The 13336-nt window shown below is 43.7% G+C and overlaps 1 protein-coding gene across 1 annotated transcript; it reads right to left on the bottom strand.

The window, feature by feature from the left end:
• Window positions 1–443: 443 nt before the first annotated feature.
• On the bottom strand, window positions 444–13336 carry FEM1B (fem-1 homolog B). The gene is made up of 2 exons (XM_084641777.1): window positions 12384–13336; window positions 444–3933 (listed from the first exon to the last, which is right to left on the bottom strand). The coding sequence occupies exons 1-2, from the start codon at window positions 12629–12631 to the stop codon at window positions 2298–2300; spliced, it is 1884 nt and encodes a 627-aa protein (XP_084497903.1). The 5' UTR covers window positions 12632–13336; the 3' UTR covers window positions 444–2297.

Raw genomic sequence — 13336 nt, 5'->3', positions numbered from 1 at the left:
CTTATTTTAGCTGGTGTTAAAATATATCAGCCACCACTAACTTTACCGCCATAATATGTAGCATCTGGTATTTGTTCTTCATGTACTCCAGCAAGGAAGGGCTTGAGGCTTTAGCTATAATGGACATCTTACCGCAAGGTGCTGAGAAGCCATTGGCCTCAGGGGGCTTGAGGACATTTGTCATCCATTGGATCAGACTCAAACATATGAGCTTTAAAAACTTTCTGGCAACAGTAAGTTAAAACCCCTTGTGGGTGTCTAACAGCCAGGCTAGAAATCTTCATAATAAAATCTTAGCAAAACAGAAATTTAAGATTATGTGAAACTTCAGATTGTTGTTTCAGAGTAACAGCCGTGTTAGTCTGTATTCGCAAAAAAAAGAAAAGGAGTACTTGTGGCACCTTAAGAGACTAACCAATTTATTTGAGCATTTGATGCTCAAATAAATTGGTTAGTCTCTTAAGGTGCCACAAGTACTCCTTTTCTTTTTTTTCAGATTGTTGGTACATTTCAGATGGGCACAGGAAGACATGCAAAGTACAAAATTACAGGAACACTATCACCTTCCTGCCTATTCCGTGAAAGGTTCTGTGGTGCTGCATTTGTTTTAAGGCCGTAGGTGATGGAGTTTGGCTTTGTCATCTTTCCTGAAACACTGAATTGCAACTGTTGGTTTTTCACACTATGGTTGAAACTACATGAGATACAAATTACAAACACATTTCTCATTTGAGGATTTTGTTTTCACTCTGGCAGACTGAGAAGCTTGCAAGTTAAAGCTTTTTCCTTTTCAAGAGACACACAACAGTCTATATTTACAGCACTATACAATCTGAGCAGCATTGTTCTGGTTGGCACTAGCCAAAAATTAGGATTACAAACTAATTTCACATTCAGTGTTTATTTATTTGAAATACAAATGAAAACGTGTGCCCAGATCTTGCCTGAAGTTCTACTCAGATTGTTTTAAAAAAATACAGAACATTATTTCATTGTCTGACAATTAAAAAGCCCTGTTTAAAATAATAAACAGAATTTTCAGTAGCCCATCAAAACAAGTGACATTTTACTGCTGCAACTTCTGCCAAGGAGAAGTACCTTCTCAAGTAACAGATATTATACAATCAGTTACTTCTCATCATAAAAGAACATTTTATTTATAGGATGATTTAAAAAAACAATTTTACGATAAGTTTTCATAATGAAAGGAATAAAAATCATGAAAAAATTTAAACTGAGTCAGGGACACAAATTCCATGCTTATTGGAAAGTTGGTTCTGATCATCATCATCATCACCACACTTAAAGGAAGACACCTAGGCAAAGGGGAACCTTCGATGAAAGACTGCTCCATTAGGAAGACACAGCATTTGGAATTCTGGAGTGCAGTTTTAAAAACTGAGTCAAAATGTTGAATGTTAAGCATTAAAATGACAAAAAATTTAAAAGCGATTTGAAATGTTAGGGGCCATGAACATACACACACAATTCGTTTTCTAGGTATCTATGCATGATATTTATAAACGAGTGGCTTGTTGCGTAAAAAGAAATTTGATTGACATTTGGACAGATGTGCTAGAATAAATGAAGACCATGATTATTCAACAATTACTATCTCAGTATATTCATAGAGTTGAATTTAAACCTGTATTTCCTAATAGAGCCTCCCCGTACTCCTACAGCTATCGATAATTGTGGCTGACATTTCAAAAAAAGAATAGGAATCGTTTAAAATGTTACTGATTGCTTCAGTGTTAACTGAATGGCATAAAAAGGTGGTAAGAAATGAGAGCCCTGGATTGCTCTGTATATTGGGACTTATCACCAACTACAAGACACTTTTAAATTCTTTTTTTTCCTTCCTTGTCCCAAGAAAATTTTAAATCTACACATTTGCAGCAGAGATAATGTGGTGGCACGGGCTTTTTAACAGAAACATCTTTTGAAGTGGCTGTTTAAAGCATTCTCAGCTGTAACTCATGAATGAATGGGCATATTTGAAACAATATTTTGTGCTTGTTACATTTGGTGTTTGTTTTCATTTTGTTTTTTAAAAGATTAAAAATAAATTGGCCCATTATCAAAAAAGAGTGACTACCTTTTCAGACACCAGATTGTAGTTACATCCAAGCAATGTGGCTTTTTTCCAAGATCTGTTTGAGAACAGAGGCTGAAGACTGAATGCAAAGGGGAAAAAAAAACACAAATGTGGAGAAAACTAATCTATGCACATGTTTTCTATTGTCTGTGATTTAAGTCTTCTCCGAGTAGCACCACCTTGAAAGATTTTATGTGGCCTAATGAAACTCCACAAATTCTTCCAGAGTTCTGGGGATCTGCTTTTGGTAGCTTATGTTATAGATCCGTACTGCACGGGCAGCCAGGCACTTGAGGCTCAGCTTCATTTGAGTTTTAAGGAGTATTTCAGACACCCCAGTTGTACTTTTATCAAGAGGAGTCTTCTTCTGCTTATTTGTCATGTCTGTATGAGCACCAGCCTCCACCAGACTAATGATAATCGAATGCAAAGTCAAAAAATCACTGATGGGTCTGTTGTACTGGACAATGATGTGAAGTGCACTGTTTCCTTCGTTGTCCACAGCATTCACTTCAGCACCACAGTCTAACAGGAGCTTGGTGACAAGTGCATTTGGAAAGCTGCAGACGTCATTTGTGTGGAAGTCATCTACTGGTGTACTGGAGTTGACAGCATGATGCAGCAAACTGGACCCATCCCGAGTTCTGGGATCAAGATTAATCAAGTTATATATCTGCTTGTTGATTCGAGATTGCTCTTCTTCACCGCACTGAGTCTTGGTTGAGATGCACACCAAATACAAGAAGGTAAAAATATTGCATTCGTAGTTGTCCATGGCTGTGTGGATGTCTGTGTCTTGGTTGCTTTTAATCCTGGACATTCCTTGTTCTATTTCCAAGACACTACACCTCAAAACACTTTCTATGTCCTTGGCTTTAACAGGCTCATTCAAGTGTATCATCTGAGAGAAGACTTGAGCAAACCTCAAGAGATCCTTATGGGTATTCCTATTACCTTTCTGCCTCAAATGCAATGCATGAAGCCATAGTTTGATACACTGTTCAAACTCCATGTTATCTGCATAAACAGCCCCACGATAAATAATAGGATGCGAAACATCTATATTGTCCGAGCCCAAAATTCGTTCACGCACTATGAGGCCTTCCATGTGAAGGGCATCTCTGTCCTGCCGAATAGATTCTAATTCCTGAGGAGTTCTGCATTCAGTTCTGTTTCCATAAGCTTCGATTTGTGGAAGAACCTCTTTCTCAATGATGTTCTCACTGTCTCTGTACCTCTCCAGCATTGCTAAATATAAATAGTTATAAGTCTTCATTATATCATAATTTTCCCTGTCATTTGCGAACGATGCACCCAGAAGTTCCAAAGCTTCAATTCTACTTTTTCTGTCACAATCCGCATGAGCAAGAAGAAGTTCAACTACATCTGCCTTACAGCTCTCAGCAGCTACTTTTAATGGAGTCATTCCATGGCCATTCACCATCATTGCAGATTTCCATTTGACCAGCTCTCTGACAATCTCTAAATGGCCAGCTTCAGCTGCGAAGTGTAATGCTGTAGCACCACAATGTGCCTTGGCATTGGGATCAGCATGTTGTTCTAAGAGATATCTCACCACATCTGTGTGCCCCTTGTAAGCTGCAATCATAAGGCAAGTGTTGTCATACTTGTTGGCAATACTGATGTTAGCATTATTTTCCACCAGGTATTTCACTATGTCCAGTCTGCCATCAAAGCATGCAGCCCGCAGCGGAGTTGAATTGGTCACAGTAGTGTGGTTCACATTGGCTCCATGACTAACTAGCAGTTTGACAACTTCAAAGTGTCCGGCTCCTGCTGCACACCAGAGAGCTGTGGCTCCATCAATGACATAACTACAAATGTAAAGACAAAAGACAGGCAGTTAAACTGCTGCACTTTGTAAGAGATGTGAGTAGTCTGCAAGAAGCATGTTACCAATATCCCAAGTTTATATTCAACACAGGCAGATATTTTAGAGCCACTCCCTTTTTATACTTGAAGATATTTATCAGCAGAGCCAAGACAAAATAAGGCAATTAGCAAGTGCACAGATGTCCAGAAGAAAAAAAGTTAGAGAGAGAGATTTTCGAAGCAGTGCCAGGGATCAAGCCACATGACCCCATTAATATTAACAGACTCGCCTCTGTTGCTTTGAAAATTTCCTCTAGGGCTTTATTCCACTGGCCCACCCGGTCCCAAGAAGCAGAACTAGAAAAAGGAGAATTATTGTCTTCTGTGATAAACTGACATGCAGGAAAGGAAGGCGAACCTACAGATCATGGAATTACAAAAGGAGAATAAAATTCAGACTTAAAAAGAGAATGTCTGATGTTTTCTCCACTTCACTAGGCCACTGGAATGGCACTGGAACGTGGAAACGTTTATATTGCAGCAATATGGATGCAGACAGTATCTCAGACTTCACTGGGAAACCAAACCATGGCAAAAGGACAAAACCATCTTTCATTTCAGTTTGTAGACCTGCGCAGGCATTTTCCAGAGTTAAAACTGAATAATAAAACACCAATGTGATTTAATAATTATGCTGCAAATGCACATAAATAACTTTGCGAGAATACTCGCATGTGTATTTGCATGCTCAAGTGCTCAGATGACACCCAAAGGGACAAGCTTCAGAGTTTTGGTCTAAAGACAGTTCTTAGGGCTAGATTCTGATATCGTTACTCAGCATGAGCAGTTTCTGACTCCACAAACAGCCTCTCTGAAATCAATGGAGCTACTTTTGTAACAAGATGTGAGGAAGGATTTCAAGCCCTGGCCCTACAACCAAATGTCTTGTTCATGAACAGAGGTGCTTTCCTGGCGCACCAGGGGGACACATACACAACACAAGAATTTGGGGAGTAGACAAGTGGGTGTTATGAGCCAGGCTTCCTTAGTTTGCACTTTGGCAGGGATTGCAGGCACTATCAGACTCCCTAGCACAACTTGGCAGTCAGGCTCACAAGAATGATGGGAGATATAGTGAGCACAAACAGTAAATGCACAGCAAACCCCCCACGCCCTAGCCTGGCTATCCTCATGCAGAGAGGCATGAGAGGAAGTTTAAACAGGCAGTGAATCAAAATGACGTATCCCTGAATCTGTGCAAGGAAGAAGTGAAAGGGCGCAGCCATCCCATAAACACACAGTGATGTAGAGAAGAAGAGACTCCTCAATCCAACAGCAGAGTGGTGATAACAGCCCTTCCCAGGGTGGATAAAAATCAATGTTTTTTTTTTAATTTAAAAAAAAATCCGTTTTTAATTTAAATCAGATTTTTTTGATAAAATGCTTTTTGAGGAAAAAACAATCTAAAGATACAGTAGTTTTAATTAAGATACATTATAGCTCAAAGATATCTCATTATGGAATAGGGATTATAAATTCTAATTCTATCGTATAAGACCATATATTCATGTAATGTTTAAGAAAAGTTTTGTAAATGAGTTCCAATAGTTCATGGATTAGGGACCCAATCTTATGTAATTCCAGGGGCTTCTGTATAGATCATTTAGGTTAATCTTTCTATCTAACCAATGGGACTCATTGCTAAATCTAGAAGATACCATCAGAGATGCTTAGTTTTGCAGTTCTCAAACTGTGGATTTGTGTCTCCAGAAATAACATGCTTGTTAACAGCAAAAATGTTTTTAAATAAATAAATAGAGAGAGGTGAGAAAAAACAGACCTTGACCCTATCATCCCTCTTCAAATTTGTGTGTACAGAGTCAATCCCTTACCTCTCTCTAAAAGTGAAAAGTTTCAAAAAGTTCAATGAATAGAAGATTTTTGGGGGCGGAATAGATCTGGACAAGGAGAAGAAGTCTGGAGATAAATGTGAAAAAGGAGGGACAGGCAGTAGAAACAAAAGGAGGAGTGCTAGGCAGAGACGGGCTCCACCTAACAAAGAGAGGGAAGAGCATCTTCGCAAGCAGGCTGGCTAACCTAGTGAGGAGGGCTTTAAACTAGGTTCACCAGGGGAAGGAGACCAAAGCCCTGAGGTAAGTGGGGAAGTGGGATACCGGGAAGAAGCACGAACAGGAGCGCGCGAGAGGGCAGGGGTCCTGCCTCATACTGAGAAAGAGGGACAATCAGCGAGTTATCTCTAATGCCTATACACAAATGCAAGAAGCCTGGGAAACAAGCAGGGAGAACAAAGTCCTGGAACAGTCAAGGGATAACTCACATGACTGGTTTCAGAGTAGCAGCCGTGTTAGTCTGTATTCGCAAAAAGGAGTACTAGTGGCACCTTAGAGAGTAACCAATTTATTTGAGCATAAGCTTTCGTGAAGCATCCGATGAAGTGAGCTGTAGCTCACAAAAGCTTATGCTCAAATAAATTGGTTACTCTCTAAGGTGCCACTAGTACTCCTTTTCACATGACTGGAGTACTGTCAAGGATGGATATAAACTGTTCAGGAAGGACAGGCAGGGCAGAAAAGATGGAGGAGTTGCATTGTATGTAAGGGAGCAGTATGACTGCTCAGAGCTCTGGTATGAAACTGCAGAAAACCTGAGAGTCTCTGGATTAAAGTTTAGAAGTGTGAGCAACAAGGGTGATGTCGTGGTGGGAGTCTGCTATAGACCACCGGACCAGGGGGATGAGGTGTACGAGGCTTTCTTCCGACATCTCATGGAAGTTACTAGATCGCAGGCCCTGGTTCTCATGGGAGACTTCAATCATCCTGATATCTGCTGGGAGATCAATAAAGTGGTGCACAGACAATCCAGGAAGTTTTTGGAAAGTGTAGGGGACAATTTCCTGGTGCAAGTGTGGAGAAACTAACTAGGGGCAGAGCTCTTCTTGACCTGCTGCTCATAAACCGGGAAGAATTAGTAGGGGAAGCAAAAGTGGATGGGAACCTGGGAGGCAGTGACCATGGGATGGTCGAGTTCAGGATCCTGACACAGGGAAGAAAGGAGAGCAGCAGAATACGAACCCTGGACTTCAGAAAAGCAGACTTTGACTCCCTCAGGGAACAGATGGGCAGGATCCCCTGGGAAAATAACATGAGGGGGAAAGGAGTCCAGGAGAGTTGGCTGTATTTTAAAGAATCCTTATTGAGGTTACAAGGACAAACCATCCCGATGAGTCGAAAGAATAGTAAATATGGCAGGCAACCAGCTTGGCTTAACAGTGAAATCCTTGCTGATCTTAAACACAAAAAAGAAGCTTACAAGAAGTGGAAGATTGAACAAATGACCAGGGAAGAGTATAAAAATATTGCTCGGGCATGCAGGAGTGAAATCAGGAAGGCCAAATCACACCTGGAGTTGCAGCTAGCAAGAGATGTTAACAGTAACCAGAAGGGTTTCTTCAGGTATGTTAGCAACAAGAAGAAAGTCAAGGAAAGTGTGGGCCCCTTACTGAATGAGAGAGGCAACCTAGTGGATGTGGAAAAAGCTAATGTACTCAATGCTTTTTTTGCCTCTGTCTTCACGAATAAGGTCAGCTCCCAGACTACTGCGCTGGGCAGCACAGCATGGGGAGGAGGTGACCAGCCCTCTGTGGAGAAAGAAGTGGTTCGGGACTATTTAGAAAAGCTGGATGAGCACAAGTCCATGGGGCCAGATGCGCTGCATCCGAGAGCACTAAAGGAGTTGGCGGATGTGATTGCAGAGCCATTGGCCATTACCTTTGAAAATTCATGGCGATTGGGAGAAGTCCCGGACGACTGGAAAAAGGCTAATGTAGTGCCCATCTTTAAAAAAGGGAAGGAGGAGGATCCTGGGAACTACAGGCCAGTCAGCCTCACCTCAGTCCCTGGAAAAATCATGGAGCAGGTCCTCAAAGAATCAATTCTGAAGCACTTAGACGAGAGGAAAGTGATCAGGAACAGTCAGCATGGATTCACCAAGGGCAAGTCATGCCTGACTAATCTAATTGCCTTCTATGATGAGATAACTGGCTCTGTGGATGAGGGGAAAGCAGTGGACGTGTTGTTCCTTGACTTTAGCAAAGCTTTTGACACGGTCTCCCACAGTATTCTTGCCAGCAAGTTAAAGAAGTATGGGCTGGATGAATGGACTATAAGGTGGATAGAAAGTTGGCTAGATTGTCGGGCTCAACGGGTAGTGATTAATGGCTCCATGTCTAGTTGACAGCCGTTATCAAGTGGAGTGCCCCAAGGGTCGGTCCTCAGGCCGGTTTTGTTCAATATCTTCATAAATGATCTGGAGGATGGCGTGGACTGCACACTCAGCAAGTTTGCAGATGACACTAAACTGGGAGGAGTGGTAGATATGCTGGAGGGTAGGGATAGGATACAAAGGGACCTAGACAAATTAGAGGATTGGGCCAAAAGAAATCTGATGAGGTTCAACAAGGACAAGTGCAGAGTCCTGCACTTAGGACGGAAGAATCCCATGCACCTCTACAGACTAGGGACTGAATGGCTTGGCAGTAGTTCTGCAGAAAAGGACCTAGGGGTTACAGTGGACAAGAAGCCGGATATGAGTCAACAGTGTGCCCTTGTTGTCAAGAAAGCCAATGGCATTTTGGGATGTATAAGTAGGGGCATTGCCAGCAGATCGAGGGACGTGACTGTTCCCCTCTAGTCGACATTAGTGAGGCCTCATCTGGAGTACTGTGTCCAGTTTTGGGCCCCACACCACAAGAAGGATGTGGAAAAATTGGAAAGAGTCCAGCGGAGAGCAACAAAAATTATTAGGGGACTGGAACACATGACTTATGAGGAGAGGCTGAGGGAACTGGGATTGTTTAGTCTGCGGAAGAGAAGAATGAGGGGGGATTTGATAGCTGCTTTCAACTACCTGAAAGGGGGTTCCAAAGAGGATGGATCTAGACTGTTCTCAGTGGTAGCAGATGACAGAACAAGGAGTAATGGTCTCAAGTTACAGTGGGGGAGGTTTAGGTTGGATATTAGGAAAAACTTTTTCACTAGGAGGGTGGTGAAACACTGGAATGCGTTACCTATGGAGGTGGTGGAATCTCCTTCCTTAGTTTTTAATGTCAGGCTTGACAAAGCCCTGGCTGGGATGATTTAGTTGGGGATCGGTCCTGCTTTGAGCAGGGGGTTGGAGTAGATGACCTCCTGAGGTCCCTTCCAACCCTGATATTCTATGATTCTATGAAAAGTGAAACTGTTTGAGCAGCATATTCCAGAATAAAAAAATTCTGAGGTCTTTCTGAGCGTAGCCTTCATTGATTTGAGATCTACCATACCATTCTCTCATTAGAAGGGAAAACCTATAATGGCAGCAGGCCATAAAAGAGACCCAGTTTGGGTCTCATCTATCTCTGAGTTGTGAAGAATATGTATGAAGGTTTTAACAACCAACAAGAATGCACTTTTATGTAGAAATCCATGATTAAATCGAGTCTTCCTGATTAGTGATTTGATTTAAATCATTATTTAAATTAATTTGATTTAAATCAAATCCACCCTGGCCCTTCCTAACATTGACTGGGAGCAGGAGTCCCTCCTCCACCTCAAAAACAGGAGAGACCCCCCCCACACACACACCTCCACTCTACTCATTCTCAAGGAATTTTACTTTGAAAAGAACGATAAAAAAGAAGCATTCTTGGGTTCAGCCTCTCTCCCTCAGTGCCATAGAGAGGAATTACTCTTAGCTTCTCTGCTGGGCTGGTGGAACGGCCTAGATATAGTACCTACAGGCCATCAGTGGACAGCCAGATGCAAGTCAGCAGCCAGTACCCATTATGTTCTCTCCCCCTCTCTTCCTGTATCTGAAATAAGCTCTTCCTTTGCATACAGGCAGCATAAAGAAAGCAAATCTGTGAAGCCTGAGTTTTCTCTTAAGGCAACTTTAGCTTTATGGATACGGTTGGGCAGGAGATTTCAGCTTTTTTATTTTAAGAGCCATTTATGGGTGCACACATGTTGGAACACACTAGAACAACATTGCCACAAGAAGTTTTAAGAACAAGGGCGGTAACAAAGGTGAAGAAAGGACGATTCACTCAAGAACACAGAATCAAGACATTCTGAGAGGTAACCTTGGTTGATTACAAGTGTTATTCATAATCTAGTAAAATTTCAGCATATCGTATTCATTCCATGCTAAATTAAAATACATCAGTGCTATGGTTCTAAAAAGCTGAGGAACTAAGATTCATTTAGAAAGAGGCCTCAGGCAATAGCTCTGTCCACACTACACAAAACAAATCCATTTACAAATATGATTTAACACACAGCTATAACTGCATAAACATGTTTAAATAATCCACTTTAACAATAGAATCAGAGCAACCACAATACTCCTCTGATGAGCTCTGAAACCCATAGACTCTTGGGTCAGGTAACGTCGTTTTCTATAAACCAGGTAGTTGAGCAGCCAAGAATTTTAGCTTACTTTTGAGAAAAGTTTCTTCTGCACCTGCAGTCTGTATGCACTTAGCTTGCTGGTGTACTGCTGTAAAGTCCACAACTATCCCAGTCTAAATCATAAGATTACTCTGTATTCCCAACTAAGGAAGAGTAAAATGGCTGACAAGATGCAGGAACTGAGTTTGTGGGAACTCTAGCTCCTTATACAACCTTGTCCAGAATGCTCCATACCTCAAGACTAAATTCTTGTGGCCCCAGCAATCAGAGTTAAAGTAACCTTTTAAAAAAATAAATTACCATCACGTAAAATCTGAATGTCCAAATTAGAAATAAAACTTCATTAAAATGTAGATATCAATGAGGCCAAAAAAACCATCTCCCATGCCTTTAAACAGCCAGAGTAAGCAAGGTAGAGGGGAATTTGTGCTTTCACTGGAGGTTTTCAAAGCACTTTTAAAACATTTAAGTCTCACAAAATCCCTGTATGATACATATACAACCAAAAGGGTCCTTTTTCTGATAACTAATTACATTTGGGCTGAGAAGGGACCTACAGCATATTACAAATGCAGCTATAGCATCTCATGCTGTGATCCTGTCACATCCCAAAAGCTAAGCAAGGCCAACTGTTGGTGATTGTGAGATCCAGCTGCTGCAGGAAGTGATGGTGATGTTTCAATTTTGGCAGTTCTCTTTCCAGTGAAGTATTAAACTAGTACCACAGCATTTGTCAGAGGGTGCTGAGCTGCTGGGGACATGTCTTGCAAGAGAAGGAAAACTGACCCTTTGTGACCAGAATGATCCCATAGCACAACTTCTAAGAACAAAATTATTAACCAGAGTGTTTTGGCTAAATCCCAGCTCAGGTGATTACACTCTCTCTCCCAAAACTCCCCATGCAGTTTCAGTTGAATAGTGTACTTTTCTCCCCTTCCTGTCCTACACTGTTGTGTGTGGTTGAGCACCCCCTTCAAAGAATACTGCACTTTAGTGTTGGAGAAGTGATGTCTCCTGTATGGTTTATATAATACAGTAGTTTGTAAAAGGTTTTGGGATGAAATGTACTATACAAAAGACTAATACCATTTTGTGGAGTAATTTAGAGAGGAATCACTGTCTACCTTATCTAGAACCAGAGGCATTAAAATTATATCTAGAGCATCTGAAAAGGAGGATGGTTACATACAAGTAGAGCATCCATGTGGCTCACACCTTCCCTCTCTGAGGGCATGTCCTAAAGCTCCATGTGACCCATGGTAGCAGTGATGTCACAGAATAATACATTCTGGTACATCCAGAAAAACAGCCACTTGCCCAAGGCAGAGGCAGAGTTTTCCCGGGGGAGTTGTGGCTAGCCCATTAGATTCTGTAGAAGGTAAGACTTTCTTTAAACAAAAAAAATACATGCTTTGCCCACATAGTTGGGAAGATAGCCTTGCAAATGTGAACTGAGGGAATGACGACTCCCTGAGTCTACACACAACTCCTGGAGCACTGCCACTGTTAATAGCTTTCCCAGCAGAATACGGGTGGGGGTGGGGGGAACCCTAGTTAGTTTCACAGCCACTATTCCGAACCTGGTAGGAAAGTGCTGTGTGTTCCCCATAATCACACAGAGAGGTTATGTCTACAGTAGAAACATTACAGGGGTACAGTTGCATCACTTGTAGTATAGATGCTTACTACAGTGATGGAAAGGTTCTTCCATTGCTGTAGTAAATCCATCTGTCCAAGAGGCGATAGCTAAGAACTCTTCTGTCGACTGGTGTCTGCAGTGGGCATTAGATCAACTTAATTACAGTGCAGAGGGCGTGAAAATTTTCACAGGTAGGTAAGACAATCTAACTTTGTTGTGTAGACCAGCCCAGAGTCTACTTAGCAAGATCTTTCAGCGTACATTTCTGAGATAGCTCACTTTTCATCCTGGCTTTGCCATTCCCCTTTGAAAGGGGTAGGAGTAAAAGACATCAGCATCGTGTACGTACCCATCGAAGCGGACCGTGCCAGTCTGATGGGTCTGCACCCGGTAATGTTCTAGCAGCAAGCGCACCACCTTGGCATGACCGTTACGGGCTGCGATGATAAGGGGCGTGGAGCGCTGACCACCCTGCTGGCTGACGTAGCTCAGCAAGTACCTGATGTCATTCTCGGAGCGGTTGAGCAGCAGGGCAGCCAGGGTCAGCACTCTCCCTTCACTGGCCGCCTTGTACACATAGCCGGCCAGGCCTTCCATGGCCTTCTCCTCCTCCCAACTTCTCCTCCTGCTGCCACCGCCACCTTCAGGCCTGCCAGCTGCAGCTGGTGCCAAGGCCAGGGAAGTCTCTTCCTCCTCCGTCCTGAATCGGTCCACGGCGGGGGGCACATGCGGGCAGGCCCTGACCAGAGCCCAGCTGGCCCCCTCCGGGTCAGCACCAGCGCAGGGTGACCCAAGTTTCCACCACTACCCACAGCCCCCAGGGCGCCCTGTCAGTGCCACGTTCTCCAGCCCCTCAGAGTGCCACGTGCCATGGCGGGCGGGCAGCCGAGGGCAACCACCGCTGTGGGGCTCGGCGCCCACTCCCCCCGACAGGGCCACGCGGGCTGGGGGGCAACGAGCCCCCCCAGGAAAGCTCCCCAGGTGGGGCCTGGTGGGGGAGGGACCCAGGAGGGTGGCGAGGGGGCGGGAACCCCCCGTTCGCTACAGGCCCCCAGAGAAGGCCTGGGGGAGGCAGGGACCCAGGAAGGGCGGGGGGTCCGGCCCTTCCCCTCGCTACGGCGCCCCGACCTCGCTACGGGTACCCGGAGGGACCCTGGATGGGGGACAGGGACTCGGAGAGCGGGAGCTCCCAGGAGTGACAGGGGGGAGCCCCGCCCTCCCAGCTACGGATCCCCGCAAGGGCCAGCAGCCGCGACTCTCTCAGGGTGTCCTGGGCCGCTCCCCTCCCCCGCCCGCGCTCCT

Source organism: Lepidochelys olivacea (genome assembly GCF_965140295.1).
Source record: "Lepidochelys olivacea isolate rLepOli2 genome assembly, chromosome: 10".
Classification (NCBI taxonomy): Eukaryota; Metazoa; Chordata; order Testudines; family Cheloniidae; genus Lepidochelys; species Lepidochelys olivacea.
This window is presented reverse-complemented; position numbering and strand designations above follow the sequence as displayed.

What these genes read in the sequence shown, in the direction of transcription:
- FEM1B (XM_084641777.1), bottom strand. Translation starts at nt 12,631, where the DNA reads ATGGAAGGCCTGGCCGGCTATGTGTACAAGGCGGCCAGTGAAGGGAGA. An exon ending in GGCACGGTCCGCTTCGATGG is followed by an intron (nt 3,934 to 12,383) that starts GTACGTACACGA and finishes TTACATTTGTAG; the next exon opens with TTATGTCATTGATGGAGCCA.